Consider the following 17,751-nt stretch of genomic DNA (forward strand, 5'->3'; position numbering starts at 1 on the left):
AGGATGAATGGTAGGATAACATCTACTTCTAGTGAGTCAGAGTTGCATTGCTCTATTGCCTCTGTTGGGCTGTGACAGATTGTATAGTGGAGTGGTGTGGAGAGGAGCACCTGGGAGGAGTTCAATGGAACAATCATAAAGCCGATGCAGAGGTAGAGACAGAGCACACTCTTTACTAAATACCTCCTTAAGGTCATGGTACACTGAGGGAATGGAGACAGAGAGAATGGCAGTGAGAACTCCAACCCAAAATTATTCCCTGAAGCCAGTCAATATGGGGTTGTGGAGTTGCAACCACGGATGTCCGAGAACTAATGGGGAATGGGGAGCCTGGATTATTAAAAATGATATCTCCTCATGATGGTTTCCTGAAATTTGCATTCTAACAGGAGTGGTGCAGTGCGTTACCTCAGTGAGAATCTTGCCATTCAGAGCGTGTGCCTTAATAGGCTTTTCCACACTCAGAGGATGAGAGATGACTGGAGTATGAAGAGAACTGGTATGAAGCGTGGGTGGATCTTTCCAAGCGTCTTTCCCTAGGGTGGTTGTCTATCTTGATGGTTAGATTAATTAGGGTCTGTAGGTCCCGATAGTTCATGAACTCGTTCATATTTTGGCCGAACGTGAACTATTTTGCCCGAACTGGTGAAAGTTACTGTGAACTCGTTCATTCTGGTGTCTGTGAACGGCACGCTGTCTCAGTTTAACTTCGTTCAATAGGGTGTCAGATTTCTAAAGAGCCTTCCAGGTGAAAACCCGGATAAAACACACCATAAACAGGCCTTAATATGTAGTGGAAAAAACACCCAATCTGGCAACACCAGCCAACGGTGCCGCACCACCGCATGAGTCATCGAAACAAAAAGCAGCATGGAGGTGACAAAGTGGCAAGGAGACATCGTATGATCATTTAAACGAGTTTTATGACAAGATTGGTGAGGATGGGAAAAATCTTACATTTCTGTGCAAACTTTGCCCGACGGCTTTCAAAAAGAAAATCCACACTTCAGTCACATAGGGTGAAAGCTGCAGCTGCTGCTAGTGTGGACTGAATGGACAGTAACAAAGCGTTAAAGCAGCAATGGGGAAATGTTGTCCCCTCAATGCTAATGTAAACCCTGGTTTGATAAGGATTCAAAATTGGATATGAACATGAAATTTGACGCATAGTTACGGTGTTAAAACTGATAAAGTAATTGCTGTCTGTGGTTCTATATGGGCTGAGACCAGAGTAAAAAGAAAGCAAATTTATTAACGATGTGAGGAACAAAAGGTCTCTTCCAAAATATGCATAAATACTGAGACAGCAACTGGAGATACTCACTAGACACAGGCTCTGGAAACTCATGGAAAAGATCAGGATAATTCAACAACAAGCCACGATTTGGAACCACGAAATGGAACGATTTTTATTTAGGGATGAACTTTCTGCTCTATAAGTGACACTGAATTCATTCACAGCCATCCTGTCTGCAGATGAATATGGTTTTAATGTGGCTCATTTTCCTGTCAATGACATCATTGTCATGGTGATGTTAACTTGTGCACACAGTGTTTTGTGTTGTTGCTGCCGAGTTCACATGTTAATGCTCAGATACAGTGAATTCCTTTTCTCTATAATGGAATTTCTAGTGTAAATGCGGTTGTTAGAATAAGTTAGAGTCAGAAAGAAACTTTGGACAAACTGTCCACTTGTGTGCTGGCCCAATCACAAGAGATGTGACCTTAAATTAATTGATTAAATATTGTTTTGTTGTATATTTTTTTTATTTACTATTTTGTTATTTTTACTGTTTATTGAAAACCCTTGATCTCAAGCTTACCACAGTTTTTTTTTTTTTTTGTCTCTAAGGCAATGCAGGTTTTATTTTAAGATTAAGATATTTTAAGATTAACTGTTGGACATAAAATACAGATTTTACGTCCAGCTGTTCTTCTTTTGGTTGATTCGACTGCTTGAAATTTTATGCTTTATTTATTCCCAAGATTTGATCATTTTGCTGATTTGTCTTTTTTTATTTTTGTAAATTTACATTTTTCGCTTCCTATTTATGTTTCTCTTTGTCCTGGATCTTTTGAATGTTTTATACGGCTATATTTAAGTAAGTTCAAAAAGAGGTTAAAATGAAAGTTTAATTAATGAATGATTAAAATCATAAATAGCAGTAAATAATAAGTCTGACGTGGTTGAAGTTATGTTGCACTTATGCATGAATGTACTTTGCACTTCTAAGTGACACCTCAACTCAAAATAAGTCACACAAATAAGTCACATTTCACTTTTTAATAGTTTTTAATGACTTTCAAGCCAAATATCTGTGAATTTAATCAGAATCATCATTGTTATTGTCTATGCAAAGCAAGAGGAGAGTTCATTGAGTTAAAACCAACATCTGACACAGCAAAGTGCACGTCGTGTATTTTTTTCTGGTTTGCTTTAGTATTAAATGTCACAGGCTCTGTTAGTGCAAATTTGGGTATTCATCTAATCAGAGTGAAAATACCTACCTACTTATTGCCGTTTAATGGTTAAGATGGGTCAATCTGTTTTTTTGTCACAATCAGATTAAAATAAAGGACAGACCACTAATTTTAATGTCTGAAAAAAAAAAAAAAAAAAACAAGAACTCAGGATTAAATTGTGGGCTTAACTTTTCTGAGATGGAATATATTTGACAAACACTTATTTATTTCTTGGGACTGCAGCCCGTAGATGACAGGGTTGAGGCTGCCAGGAACAACATTAAAGAGAATGGCTGAAATCTTCCTGTACTCTGCATACTGGGGGAAGCGATGGAGGGAGATGAGGATCATCCCACTGACTAACATAATCAGATATAGGCACAGGTGAGTGCTGCAGGTCTTCAAGGCTTTACTGTTTAAAGACTTGCTCTTACCTGTCAGACAAGCAGCTGTGATTTTAGAATAGGTGAGGACTATACTGCCAATAGAGGATGAGAGCAGGACTACAGTGAAAGTGAGTCCATAGACGTTACTGATGAACACACTCTCACAGGAGAGTTTAAACAGCGAGGGGTTATCACAGTAAGGATTCATGATCATCGTCCTGCATCGGTTCAGCCGCATGGTCAAACCGAGCAGAATCCCAACCAAAACAAAGGCCACTCCCCAGGCAGACACTGTCAGCTTGATCACCATTTTGTCATTCATTATGGTTGAGTAGCGCAGGGGATTGCAGATGGCCACATATCTGTCAAAAGCCATAGTCATGAGCACTGTGTGTGCGTTGGTGCCAAACATGTGTGTGGTAAAAGCCTGCATCACGCACTCATAGTAGTGAATGAAGCGCTCAGAGGGAGGCACCAGGATGTCTGCAAGCACACGTGGAACCAGGAGAGAGTTTCCTATAACATCATTAATCGACAGGTTACAGAAGAGGAGATACATCGGCTGGTGGAGGCTTCTGTCGGTCCATATCAAAAGCACAATGCCCATGTTGGCCATAAAGATGAACACATAGGCCAAAAGTAGGAAGATAAAGATCGGGTACTTGTTAATCTTGGTGATCCTTAACCCCTCCAGTTGAAGAGTGAGACTGTTGTATGTATCGTTTTCCATTTGGGCTTGTCTGAAATTAAACCAGGAGAGAGGAAGAGAGAAAAGCAGGAATAACATACAAGCTGTCATGGAACAGAAACTGATACAAGGAAAGACAAAAAAAAAATTTAAATGACACTCAAATAATATGATGGTTCTTTTTTACTTCTTACTAAAATAAAAGTACACAAGTATTAACAGAAAAGAGAAGTACATACACACTACACTAATATCTGGTATATTTTTTAACAATCAGATGCAATCAGAGAAAAAAACTAAGTTATTGTTTTTTGTATATAAATACATGAGCATTGAAGACATGAAACTAGAGCTAGTCAGTTTTTTTAGGCCATGTTAAAAATTTACTGTCAAACAACAAACAAATATAATGTCACGATTCACAATTCACAAGAAAAGCCTTGGTAGGTTCAGGTCAGTAAACTGTTGAATGATCACCTTTCTGTCTTTGGCGCATCAGTCATGAGGCTTCTCCTCACTCACAACAGTTTAATCATGTATGTCGGTCTTATAAACATCACTGACCTCAGGGGAAACCGTTAGAGAATGAGAGATGGATAGTTTTTGTTTTTCAAAATACTCAAAGTTACTGCAGATTTCTTCAATACAGCATACCTAAAATCATGACAAATACATGACTTTTTCACCCAATCAAGGCACAGTCCCGAGCCTCACCTGTAACAGCTGCCTGAGCCTCATGCTTGGCCATGTTTATCATCTCCAATGTAAAAAAAAAAAGAAAAAAAAAAAAGACTGTTTCCAGTTATTTTGAAGTTAGGTCAATTTCAAGCAACACTCACTTTGCAATAGTTTATAACCTACCATGCTGTGACCCTGCCTTACTCTGTGCACAATGCTGCAGCTAAAATAAATAGTGCAGTGAGTTGACCAACAAAATGTGGATTGAGTCAAGGGATTCTCGGCTCAGGATTCAAAACATCAGTGTTTTGGGGTGGCTGGAACAGATTTAGGCTTAAATGTACAAATCAAAAGCTTATATTTTGAGGGATCCTTTTTGGAAATGTTGGGAGTTTTAGAAACTTGAACTTCATTGTAGAGGAGGCTGCTGCTGAAATGCAGGTCACCTAGGTCTTTATGTTCTGAAGACATGCTTGTCGTCTAGTTAAGTGACTGGTTTCTTCTGGCTTCATTGATAAGTATAGCTGGGTATCATCTGCATAGCAATGAAAATGCATTGAGTGCTTCCTGATAATCTTGCCTAAAGGAAGCATATATAAGGTGAATAGAATTGGTCCAAGCACAGAACCTTGTGGAACTCCATAGCTGACTTTAGTGAGCACAGAGGAGTCGTCATTAATATGTACAAACTGACAGTGATCTGACAAGTAGGATTTAAACCAGCTTAACGCAGTTCCCTTAATGCCAATGAAGCGTTCCAGTCTCTGCAATAGGATACTATGGTCGATGGTGTCAAATGCAGCGCTAAGATCCAATAAGACTTGTACAGAGACAAATCCTTTATCAGATGCAATAAGAAGGTCATTTGTTACTTTAACCAGTGCTGTCTCTGTGCTATGATGGACTCTAAATCCTGACTGAAAATCCTCAAATAAACTATTTTTATGCAGAAAGTTGCACAGCTGATTAGCAACTGCTTTCTCAAGAGTTTTTGAGAGAAAGGGAAGGTTGGATATCGGTCTATAGTTGGCTAAAACCCTCGAATCAAGAGTCGGCTTTTTAAGTAGAGTTTTTAGAGTAGAGTTTTTTTTTTTACAGCTACTTTAAAGGACTGTGGTACATAGCCTGTTGATAAAGACAGATTGATCATGTCTAATACAGAAGAGTCAATTAAAGGTAAGACTTCTAATGATGTCTTAATGTTGCATTACACATTATCTGAGGTAATGTTAATTGTTTCCCCTGAAGATAAAATCATGTCTGTAAAACTTTGCAGTGACGAAGATTTTGGGAGGAGCTGGTGGACATTATCAGCAGTGAGCTGGGAGACACAAGACAGAGAAGGCCGATGAAAGTAGAGACACTGACAGTAGGTATTACTATTCTACAAGACACTTTCTGTTTTCACAGTTTCACTCTGATTAAAGTCAAAATATATGTAAAGAACATTTACCACTTCAGCCATCATTGTCCATTGTTTTACTTTAATGGTTTGTTGAACCTGCCAGGATGACGCTTTAATGCTTTCTGTCTGACAGCAGAGATGCGTGGATTCCATCTGGTAATGCCATCATTGTTTTGTTCTTCAGGTTGATTTTTTAAACCTACTTTTACCTAATACCTACTTCCTACCTTGATTTTAAACATGCCACATTTTACTCTGTAGCACCTAGAGATTGCCTGGATATAAGGTGTGTTACAAATAAATTTATTATTATTGTATTAGCAGTCACTATGATCACGTTCACGTTAGAGCTCAATAACAAGGGGTAGCCTATGACAACTATGTTATGTGGAAAATACGGATGCAAGTAACGTCTTGGCAATAAAAATTTAAAAATTTCTGAGTAATAAAAGGGCAAGAGTGTGATTAGCATAATGAGCAAAATAAAATTAAGGTTATAATCAGACTGATGATCTCAGTGGTAACATGGTAGTATTGTAGTAGAAATCAGCTGACTAGCTCACTGTAAGAGTACTAATACTACATATGTTTCTGTCTAATTTGATGGTTATCTTAGTCTAAATTAAACACCAGTACCTTAATAATAATTACTGGAAAAACAGACAGTTTTAACATAATATCCATGAACTGTGGCCAGAAAATGCCAAAAACACCTGTTTTCTCTTAATTCTGTGGCAATGACACTTTAAACTCAAAGCCAAAGGTCAGACTCATCCCCTGGAAAAAGAATAGCTTTGTGTAATAACCAAAAACCATGGCTATAAAATACAAATTCATCTAATTCTGCTTAAATTCATGATCACTTTAAACTAAACCCCAGTGGCCATAAGCTGGCTGTGCCTTATCCTGGCCAATGGCTGTGTCAAATACTGTGGACAGTCCCACCTGGAACAGGTCGGTCCTTCTTATCAAGGTTAACTCTGGCAAAAAATACAAAACAAAAAAAATGTAAATAAAAAAAATGTTTGCACTGTTTTTGGGGTTTGGCGTACACTATTTCCAAGAAATTCCACAACCTTTCAGTGTCTATCGGACATTGACGGTACTAACTTTCTTTATTGTGGTGAAAAGCATTGTCAGCTCAAACAGCGGTTTAAAACATTTCCTGTACCAGACTGAGGCAGAGTGCTTATTAGGCCCTGAATACCACCACTGGCTGTGACACCAAGGTTGATAGACTACATATTACATGTAATGGCTTTAATAGTTGTTTCGTGCTTTGATAATATTTAATAATATTTTTTTAATATTTAATATTTTAATTATCACCATTCATTTCTTAAACAATTACAAAGCTCTATGCACTCAATTAGTGAATGATGAGTAAGAGTTACTGCCAGTTATTGCCAGTTACTGTGGAAAGCACCATTTGAGCATTTATTCCACATCCTTGACATCACATCAATTTGGTCTTTGTCAACACACATTGGACATTTTGTAGTATTAGTTGGACAAAAACTCATACAACGATGCTGGGCACTGCACTAGTAGCACCAAAGTCCCAACTAGTCAGCTTTTTGAAGCACTAGTGGCTATCTAGACCGAACTAGTGACTCTTACTAGCAAGCTAGTGACCTACATACCAAGATGATGATGGTCATATCACTGAGCTTTACATTGGCTCTTCAGAAACCTGTGGGTGATGTCACCGAGACCACGTCCACCCGCCCCACCCACCCACCCCCATCATAATGATGTCTTAATGTTGCATCACACTTTATTCTGAGGTAATGTTAATTGTTCCCCCTGAAGATAAAATCATGTCTATAAAAGTTTGAAATGAAGAAGATTGGGAGGAGCTGGTGGACATTATCAGCAGTGAGCTGGGAGACACAAGACAGAGAAGGCCAATTGAACTGAAGACATTGACAGGTATTACTGATTTACAAGAAACTATTTTTTCCGTTTTCTCATTGATCAAAGTCAAAACATATGTAAAGAACATTTACCACTTCAGCCATCATTGTTTTACTTTACTGATTTGTGGAACCTGACACTTTTGTGCTTTTAGAGTAGATGAAAAAAAAAACTAAGGGCAAGATGCTGGTGAACAAATATTTACCTGTATTACACAAGATAAAATTTACCTTATACACACTGCATACTGTGCAATGCATTTCCCTAGAATCCAAGAAAAGCTGGAAATTTGAGTTTGTTTGTGAAATCATTGCTTTCTGTCTGACAGCAGAGATGCATGGATTCCCTCTTGTAATGACATCAATGTTTTGTTCTTTCAGATTGATGGAAAACTACACCTACAACAGCTTCACACTCCAGCTGGAGGGGTTAAATGTCTCAAAGGAGTCTATCTATCCCGTCTTTCTCTTCTTCTTTTTCTCCTACCTGTTCATAATGGTTGCTAATGTGGGCATTGCATGTCTGGTTTTCATTGACAAGAGCCTTCACCAGCCCATGTATCTCCTTTTTTGCAATCTCACCTTCAATGACATCCTTGGAAACTCCATCTTGGTGCCTCGTTTGCTTTTAGACATGTTGCGGCCTCCCTCTCAGCGCCTCATCGGTTATTATGAATGTGTGGTCCAAGCTTTTACCTCACACATGTGTAATGCCGCATCGCACACCGTGCTAATGATTATGACATTTGACAGATATGTGGCCATCTGCAATCCCCTGCGCTATGCTGCCATAATGACCAACAAGATGGTGATCAAGCTGACAGTGTCTGCCTGGGGAGTGGCCTTTGTTTTGGTTGGGATTCTGCTCGGTTTGACCATACGGCTGAACCGATGCAGGACATTGATCGAAAGCCTGTACTGTAATAATGCCGGGCTGTTTAAACTCTCCTGTGAGAATGTGTTCATCAATAACGTCTATGGCCTCACTTTCACTGTAGTTCTGTTCACAGCATCTATAGGCAGCATGGTTCTCACCTACACTAAGATTACAGTCATCTGTCTGACCAGTAATAACAAGTCTTTGAACAGTAAAGCCTTGAAGACCTGCAGCACTCACCTGGTTGTGTATCTGATCATGCTGATTAGTGGATTTATTGTCATTACTCTTCATCGCTTCCCTCAGTACTCAGACTACAGGAAATATTGTGCTATTCTGTTTCATATCATCCCCGGCAGCCTCAACCCCATCATTTATGGAGTTCAGTCTGCAGAAATTTGCAAATCCTTGTCAAAATTATCCAGATCTAAATCAGTCTTGCCATCATTTTGAGCTGAGAGTTTTGAAGTTTGTGTGTAAATGTATAAAAAGTTTGCTTTTGATGAGATTTGTGGATGGTGACATCTGGTGGCATTTCAGGTCAGAAATCATAATTTCTCTATCACATTTCATAGTTTGTTTTTCTGATGTTTCTGTGAGACCTGTCTAACATTTATTACATACATTATAGTGTGGAATACTTTTTCAAAGGTTTACTCAGATCGGTTTTCTCCTGCTGCTGTCTTGCATTTTTCAGTATATCCCACATGGAGACCTTGTTTGGTTCTCTGTGTGTGACCTCTCCTCAACAAGATATAAACTTATTTTAGCAGGAAAGTGATCTAAAATAAAAGATTAGGCAGAATGGTTCTCACCTACACTAAGATTACAGTCGTCTGTCTGACCAGTTATAACAAGTCTTTGAACAGTAAAGCCTTGAAGACCTGCAGCACTCACCTGGCTGTGTATCTGATTTTGTTGGTCAGTCGAATGTCGATTATTATTTTGCATTGCTTCTGTCAGTACTCATACTTCACTGCTATTTTGTGTACTATCATCCCTGGCAGCCTCAACCCCATCATTTATTATATTGTTACAATCAGACTGATGATCTCAGTGGTAACATGGTAGTATTGTAGTAGAAATCAGCTGACTGGCTCACTGTATTCAAGTTATGTAAGAGTAATACAACTAAATATGTTTCTGTCTAATTTCATGGTTATCTTAGTCTAAATTAAACATCAGTACCTTGAATAATTACTGGAAAACGGACAGTTTTAACATAATATCCACGAACTGTGGCAAGAAAATGCAAAAACACCTGTGGCAATGACACTTTAAACTCAACCCCAAAGGTCAGACTCATCCCCTGGAAAAAGAATAGCTTTGTGTCATAACCAACAACCATGGCTATAAAATGCATCTACTTCTGCTTAAATTCATGATCACTTTAAACTAAACCCCAGTGGCCATAAGCTGGCTGTGCCTTATCCTGGCCAATGGTTGTGTCAAATACTGTAAACAGCTCCACCTGGAACAGGTCGGTCCTTCTTATCAAGGTTAACTCTGGCAAAAAATGCAAAACAAAAAATATGTTTGCACTGTGGTTTTTGGGTTTTGGCATACACTATTTCCAAGAAATTCCACAACCTTTCAGTGTCTATCGGACATTGACGGTACTAACTTTCTTTATTGTGGTGAAAAGCATTGTCAGCTCAAACAGTGGTTTAAAACATTTCCTGTACCAGAGTGAGGCAGAGTGCTTATTAGGCCCTGAATACCACCACTGGCTGTGACACCGAGGTTGAGAGACTACATTTTATATGTAATGGCTTTAATAATTGTTTTGTGCATTAACAGAAATATTTTAATTATCACCATTAATTTCTTAAACAAGTACCAAGCTCCATACGCTCAATTAGTGAATGATGCCAGTTACTGTGGAAAGCACCGTTTGAGCATTTATTCCACATCCTTGACATCACATCAGTTCGGTCTTTGTCAACACTCATTGGACATTTTGTTGAACAATTATTAGTTGAACAAAAACTCATACAATGACACTGGGCACTGCACTAGTAGCAGTAAAGTCAACTAGTCAGCTTTTTGAAACACTAGTGGCCATCTAGACTGAACTAGTGACACTTACTAGCAAACTAGTGATCTACAATTCTATATACTAGTAAACTAGTGGAGGCCAAAATGATGACTAGTTAACTAGTTAAATCATTTTTTGACCTTACTAGTTAACTGGGGCTGCACGGTGGCGCAGCAGGTAGTGCGCGTGCCTCACAGCAAGAAGGTCACAGGTTCAATTCCCGGGTCAGGCCTTTCTGTGTGAAGTTTGCATGTTCTTCCCGTGCATGCGTGGGTTCTCTCCAGGCACTCTGGCTTCCTCCCACAGACCAAAAAACACACTCATTAGGTTTTTTAGGTTTTTCTGATTGGTGACTTGAAATTGCCCCTCGGTGTGAGCGTGAATGGTTGTGTGTATGTGCCCTGCGACCGGTCCAGGGTGTACCCCGCCTCTCGCCTGTTGACAGCCAAGATAGACTCCGACCCCCCCGTGACCCTGAAAGGGATAAGCAGCATAGATGGATGGATGGATAGTTAACTGGTGGGAGTTTGGCAGATTCAGGCACTACCAAGATGATGATGGCCATATCACTGACCTTTACATTGGCTCTTCAGAAACCTGTGGGTGACGTCACCTAGACCACGTCCATGTCTTACACAGTCTTTGATTCTGAACCATCCCTGAGGAACAGTGGGTATCCAAGTCAAAATTCAGTTAGTTGCATTCTGCAACCTCGTGGCAAAACACCACTAAAACTCTGGACCCTGAAGGACAGCTTGTCAGGGTTCTTTTTGCTTTTGTAGGTCAGTTGAGCTTCGATTTTCAAGTCTAGCAGTATATTTCAGCATGTTGACAGTTGCAGTCAGTCAATCAATCTTTATGTATAGAGCACTTTTCACTCAGCCCATATATCTCCTTTGTTTGTAATCTGCCACTGAGTGACATCCTTGGAAACTCGATCATGGTGCCGCGTTTGCTTTCATATAACATAATATATAACATACATTTTCTATTTCTGTTTTTATGCTCATTCTACGTATTTTTTACGTGAAGCACTTTGTGCATGTAATGTCTTTGTTGTAAAGCACTTTGAGGAGTTACTCTCAGTTTCAGTCTTGCAGAGCTCATGTAATGTAACATAAGGGAGTTTTCCCATGGTTACACGCAAAAGTGCTGCAACGGCCATAAACATTTCCAAAGAAATGTGCTGTGGCCTCAGAAACAATGCCAATTCAAAAACACAAAAATACAAAGCAAATACAACCACAGAAACATACCACAAATACCACATACAACTTCTGTTGCTTTGACTGGATATGCAGCGTTTTTCTGTTGTTTTACTTTGGGAGTTTAGGAATAAATTCATGTGTGTTCTTGAATTGGCATCCTTTCTGAGCCTGCAGAATGTTTCTCTGAATGGCAATATTTTGGCTGTTGCAGCACGCTTTCTCTTGTAAACCACTGTAATTTCATCATTGAAGAATGATGCAAGTTCTTACAATCTGATGCAAATCACTGCGCACGGGTGGGGGCGGTGTCGAGTAGCTGTTCAGTCTTCAAGAGTAATATTCTGTTTGCAGCATTCTGACATAAAAGATTTGTATATTAGATTCAGGTTTAGGAAAAGTAGGGTCTTTTTCAAGGCTATAAGTTGCGTACTGCAGTTTTCTTAAAGTTATAACACTCACAATTAAACATTATGATTTAAGCCATCATGATTTCATAATATTCCATTTCAAGTCCTCTGTGTTAACAATGAATGAGTCCCCTGACAATAAAACTATGACTACATAAAACTGTAACCGCAGAAGATCTCTTCTTTGGGGGGTGTTGATTGCCAACAAAGACACAAGAAAGGAAAGATTAAGTGTTGATTAACCAGAGGACTCAAAGTGGGTATTACTCTGTAACATTTGTTCTCTAACAGTTTCTAATGACAATTTTGAATCTTAACTTTCACTTCAGTCATATTGTTCACGTTATTTTTGTTTATTCATAAAATTACTACTGTCATGAATGTCACTGATATCTGATCTTCCCTCAGGTTGATGGAGAACTACACTTATAACAGCTTCATGCTCCAGCTGGAGGCTCTGAATATCTCAAAGGATTCGGTCTATCCTGTCTTTCTCTTTTTCTTTATAGCCTACATTTTTATAATGTTTATGAATGCAGGTATTGCATGTCTGGTTTGCATTGACAAGAGCCTTCACCAGCCCATGTATCTCCTTTTTTGCAACCTGTCACTCAATGACATTCTTGGAAATTCAATCATGGTGCCTCGTTTGCTTTCAGACATGTTGCGGCCTCCCTCTGAGCTTCTCATCAGTTATTATGAATGTGTGGTCCAAGCATTCACCACACACATGTTTGGTGCCGCGTCACACACCGTGCTCATGATTATGACATTTGACAGATATGTGGCCATCTGCAATCCCCTGCGCTATGCTGCCATAATGACCAACAAGATGATGATCAGGCTGACAGTGTCTGCCTGGGGAGTGGCCTTTGTTTTGGTTGGGATTCTGCTCAGTTTGACCATACGGCTGAACCGATGCAGGACTGTGATCATGAATCCTTACTGCGACAATGCCTCCTTGTTTAAACTCTCCTGTGAGAATGTGTTCATCAATAACGTCTATGGCCTCACTTTCACTGTAGTTCTGTTCACAGCTTCTATAGGCAGCATGGTTCTCACCTACACTAAGATTACAGTCGTCTGTCTGACCAGTAATAACAAGTCTTTGAACAATAAAGCCTTGAAGACCTGCAGCACTCACCTGGTTGTGTATCTGATCATGCTGATTAGTGGATTTATTGTCATTACTCTTCATCGCTTCCCTCAGTACTCAGACTACAGGAAATATTGTGCTATTCTGTTTCATATCATCCCCGGCAGCCTCAACCCCATCATTTATGGAGTTCAGTCTGCAGAAATTTGCAAATCCTTGTCAAAATTATCCAGATCTAAATCAGTCTTGCCATCATTTTGAGCTGAGTTTTGAAGTTTGTGTGTAAATGTAAAAAAAAGTTTGCAGAATGTAATGAAAAATCATCAAATGTAAACTGAGCTGCTTTATTTTATTTCACATTATTCATTATTTATTTACACTATGCTGCTTTTGATGAGATTTGTGGAAGGTGACATCTGGTGGCATTTCAGGTCAGAAATCAACATTAAATTTTCACATTTCATACTTTGTTTTTCTGATAGTTTCTATGAGACCCATCTAACATTTATTACATTCATTATAGTGTGGAATACTTTTTCAAAGGTTTACTCAGATTGGTTTTCTCCTGCTGCTGTCTCACATTTTTCTGTATATCCCACTTGTTATCACCTTGTTTGGTTCTCTGTGTGACCTCTCCTCAACAAGATTTAAACTTATTTTAGCAGTGATTTAAAATAAAAATTCACGTTATCATAATGTATTTGATCATTTAATTCAGTCTTTTTTCTCTTGTCTCCACCTGTTTTGCATGTTCATGGGGGGTTTGGGGCCACTGTAGGTCCCTTCAGGTGAGAGGCAGGGGACACACTGTCTATCACGAGGCTGACACATATGATTTTCCTGAAAGCTGGTACAAGCAACAATCATTTGGGTTTGCAGCTCATCATGGAAGAAAGGCTGAATACATTTTTAGTGTGAGGAATAATCAACCAGTGGCTCATTCCAATAATGGCCTCTTTGAAGCAGAGGGGAGGAGAGAGGCTGCAGGCACCTCTGTAAAGCACCATGTAGTCCCCAGACACAAAGTGTGGATTGACTCAAGAGATTCTCTGGTCAGGATTCAAAACGTCAGTGTTTTTGGGGTGGCCGTAACAGATTTAGACTTAAATGTACAAATCAAAATTTTATATTTTGAGGGATCCTTTTTGGAAATGTTGGGAGTTTTAGAAACTTGAACTTCATTGTGGAGGAGGCTGCTGAAAAGTCTGGTCAGAAGGTTCTTGGTGCCTGTTACACTGGCAACTTGAGAACTCAATAATGGATGTCTATGGTGACATAAAGCTAATGAAGGCTTTTCAGGCTTAGTTATTCCAGAATGTAACTGCGTAACTAAACCAGTGTTGTGGAACGCTCCAAAAACAGGTTGATTGGTAACAGGTAATAGCATCATGATTGGGTGTGAAAAGGGCATCCTGGAAAGGCTCAGCTGTTAGGATAGAGCGAAGTTCACCACTTTGTTTTGCTCATTGTTTGCAAATGGTTGTTATTTACGTTGTACACGTTGTCCCAACTATTTGGAATTGTGGTCGTCAGAGCAACACATTTCAGCGTGTTGACAGTTGCAGTGGACATCATAATGATGTCTTAATGTTGCATCACACTTTATCTGAGGTAATGTTAATTGTTTCCCCTGAAGATAAAATCATGTCTATAAAAGTTTGCAATGAAGAAGATTTTGGGAGGAGCTGGTGGACATTATCAGCAGTGAGCTCGGAGACACAAGACAGAGAAGGCCGATTGAAAGTGGAGACACTGACAGAAGGTATTACTATTCTACAAGACACTTTCTGTTTTCACAGTTTCACCCTGATTAAAGTCAAAATATATGTAAAGAACGTTAACCACTTCAGCCATCATTGTCCATTATTTTACTTTAATGATTTGTTGACACTTTAATGCTGGTAATGACATCAGTGTTTTGTTTTTTCAGACTGATGGAAAACTACACTTACAACAGCTTCACACTCCAGCTGGAGGGGTTAAATGTCTCAGAGGAGTCTATCTATCCCGTCTTTCTCGTCTTCTTTTTCTCCTACCTGTTTGTAATGATTGCTAATGTGGGCATTGCATGTCTGATTTTCATTGACAAGAGCCTTCACCACCCCATGTATCTCCTTTTTTGCAACCTCACCTTCAATGACATCCTTGGAAACTCCTTCTTGGTGCCTCGTTTGCTTTTAGACATGTTGCGGCCTCCCTCTCAGCGCCTCATCAGTTATTATGAATGTGTGGTCCAAGCTTTTACCACACACATGTTTGGTGCCGCGTCACACACCGTGCTCATGATTATGACATTTGACAGATATGTGGCCATCTGCAATCCTCTGCGCTATTCTGCCATAATGACCAACAAGATGGTGATCGGGCTGACAGTGTCTGCCTGGGGAGTGGCCTTTGTTTTGGTTGGGATTCTGCTCGGTTTGACCATACGGCTGAACCGATGCAGGACTGTGATCGAAAGCCTGTACTGTAATAATGCCTCCTTGTTTAAACTCTCCTGTGAGAATGTGTTCATCAATAATGTCTATGGCCTCACTTTCACTGTAGTTCTGTTGACAGCGTCTATAGGCAGCATGGTTCTCACCTACACTAAGATTACAGTCGTCTGTCTGACCAGTAATAACAAGTCTTTGAACAGTAAAGCCTTGAAGACCTGCAGCACTCACCTGGTTGTGTATCTGATCATGCTGATTAGTGGATTTATTGTCATTACTCTTCATCGCTTCCCTCAGTACTCAGACTACAGGAAATATTGTGCTATTCTGTTTCATATCATCCCCGGCAGCCTCAATCCCATCATTTATGGAGTTCAGTCTGCAGAAATTTGCAAATCCTTGTCAAAATTATCCAGATCTAAATCAGTCTTGCCATCATTTTGAGCTGAGTTTTGAAGTTTGTGTGTAAATGTAAAAAAAAAAAGTTTGCAGAATGTAATGAAAAATCATCAAATGTAAACTGAGCTGCTTTATTTTATTTCACATTATTCATTATTTATTTACACTATGTTGCTTTTGATGAGATTTGTGGAAGGTGACATCTGGTAGCATTTCAGGTCAGAAATCATAATTTCTCTATCACATTAAATTTTCACATTTCATGCTTTATTTTTCTGATAGTTTCTATGAGACCCATCTAACATTTATTACATACATCAGATCGGTTTTCTCCTGCTGCTGTCTGATATTTTTCTGTATATCCCACTTGTTGTCACCTTGTTTGGTTCTCTGTTTGACCTCTCCTCAACAAAATTTAAACTTATTTTAGCAGTGATTTAAAATAAAAATTCACGTGTTTTTTCTCTTGTCTCCACCTGTTTTGCATGTTCATGGGGGGTTTGGGGCCACTGTAGGTCCCTTCAGGTGAGAGGCAGGGTACACACTGGACAGGCTGTCTATCACGAGGCTGACACATATGATTTTCCTGAAAGTTGGTACAAGCTCATCATGGAAGAAAGGCTGAATACATTTTTAGTGAGGAATAATCAACCAGTGGCTCATTCCAATAATGGCCTCTTTGAAGCAGAGGGGAGGAGAGAGGCTGCAGGCACCTCTGTAAAGCACCATGTAGTCCCCAGACACAAAATGCAAAGCCCCTAAATATTAATAATCATCATCCTGGATGTATACATAACCCTGATTCCAAAAAAGCTAGGACGCTGTGTAAAACATAAATAAAATGGAATGTGCTAACCTGCTAATCCTTTCTCACATAAACTCAATTGAAAAGTGTACAAAGACAATAAATGTAACGTTTTAGCTCATCAACTTCATTGATTTTTGTAAATATATGCTCATTGTGAATTTGAAGCAGGAACACATTTTAATCAAGTTGGGACAGCAGCAACAAAAGACTGGGAGTTGTAGGTTGGCATTTTGAGTCATGAAGTAGATGCTTTGGATCCAGAAGTGGACATCAGGACAGATGGATAAGTGTGACACTTGTACATGCAAGTAAACAGGAATACAAGAGGGTCCAAATACAGACATTTGAGACAGAGTAGAGGCAGTTTAGTGAATGTATTCAATCAAAAATCTGAAAAACAAACAAGCAAAAAAAAGCTTACAGGATTGTGGGACAAGCAAAGGTCAAATTCAGAATACACAGTTCAACACAGGCAAACAAATCCAACAGGGAGCTAGGTCCAAGCTAAAACCCAAAATCACTAGAAACACACACTGGAACAAGACTGGAATGCTAGACACACAAGGTATTAAGACAAGCTGACAAGGGCTTAAAGACACTCGGGAGGGAAGGCTTATGAGGAACAGGTGAAACTTATCAACAATCACAAAGGCCAGAAAAGGCACAAAGAGAAGAGGTAAAACGAAACCTGTCACATGAGAAGAGTGAAAAACTTGGCTCAAACCCCCAGCCCGCAGCAGGCAGTTCCCATTTAACTGATAGCATGGATGGCATTTTGTCAGATTATTCTATATATTTTGTAGAACAGTTTTTGAGGAGGGGAAAAAAAACCCTGAAAGTGAGGAAGGAAGATTTCATTTAATGGTCATAAAGTTAAGTGTTGTTTAGACGGATGATTTGAGTTGCAGATGTTCCACAAATTGCTTACTCCTGTACTTCTGGATGGG

The 17,751-nt window shown here is 39.3% G+C and overlaps 4 protein-coding genes across 4 annotated transcripts; 3 read left to right on the forward strand and 1 right to left on the reverse strand.

The window, feature by feature from the left end:
• Positions 1-2,634: 2,634 nt before the first annotated feature.
• On the reverse strand, positions 2,635-3,579 carry LOC139344637 (putative olfactory receptor 52L2). Its single transcript, XM_070982951.1, has one exon. It carries the CDS (start codon positions 3,577-3,579, stop codon positions 2,635-2,637), a length of 945 nt encoding a protein of 314 aa, XP_070839052.1.
• A 4,339-nt stretch (positions 3,580-7,918) lies between these two features.
• LOC139344670 (olfactory receptor 52N2-like) lies at positions 7,919-8,866 on the forward strand. Its single transcript, XM_070982996.1, has one exon. It carries the CDS (start codon positions 7,922-7,924, stop codon positions 8,864-8,866), a length of 945 nt encoding a protein of 314 aa, XP_070839097.1. The 5' UTR covers positions 7,919-7,921.
• A 3,612-nt stretch (positions 8,867-12,478) lies between these two features.
• On the forward strand, positions 12,479-13,423 carry LOC139344656 (olfactory receptor 52N2-like). Its single transcript, XM_070982980.1, has one exon. It carries the CDS (start codon positions 12,479-12,481, stop codon positions 13,421-13,423), a length of 945 nt encoding a protein of 314 aa, XP_070839081.1.
• Positions 13,424-15,084: 1,661 nt separating this feature from the next.
• Positions 15,085-16,041, forward strand: LOC139344657 (olfactory receptor 8G17-like). The gene has a single exon (XM_070982981.1). It carries the CDS (start codon positions 15,097-15,099, stop codon positions 16,039-16,041), a length of 945 nt encoding a protein of 314 aa, XP_070839082.1. The 5' UTR covers positions 15,085-15,096.
• Positions 16,042-17,751: the final 1,710 nt, after the last annotated feature.

The sequence above is a fragment of the Chaetodon trifascialis genome, chromosome 16 (genome assembly GCF_039877785.1).
Source record: "Chaetodon trifascialis isolate fChaTrf1 chromosome 16, fChaTrf1.hap1, whole genome shotgun sequence".
In the NCBI taxonomy this organism is placed as follows: Eukaryota; Metazoa; Chordata; class Actinopteri; order Chaetodontiformes; family Chaetodontidae; genus Chaetodon; species Chaetodon trifascialis.

Bases quoted from the DNA above. Each gene is read 5' to 3' on its own strand.
- LOC139344637 (XM_070982951.1), bottom strand. From the start codon at position 3,579: ATGGAAAACGATACATACAACAGTCTCACTCTTCAACTGGAGGGGTTA.
- LOC139344670 (XM_070982996.1), top strand. From the start codon at position 7,922: ATGGAAAACTACACCTACAACAGCTTCACACTCCAGCTGGAGGGGTTA.
- LOC139344656 (XM_070982980.1), top strand. From the start codon at position 12,479: ATGGAGAACTACACTTATAACAGCTTCATGCTCCAGCTGGAGGCTCTG.
- LOC139344657 (XM_070982981.1), top strand. From the start codon at position 15,097: ATGGAAAACTACACTTACAACAGCTTCACACTCCAGCTGGAGGGGTTA.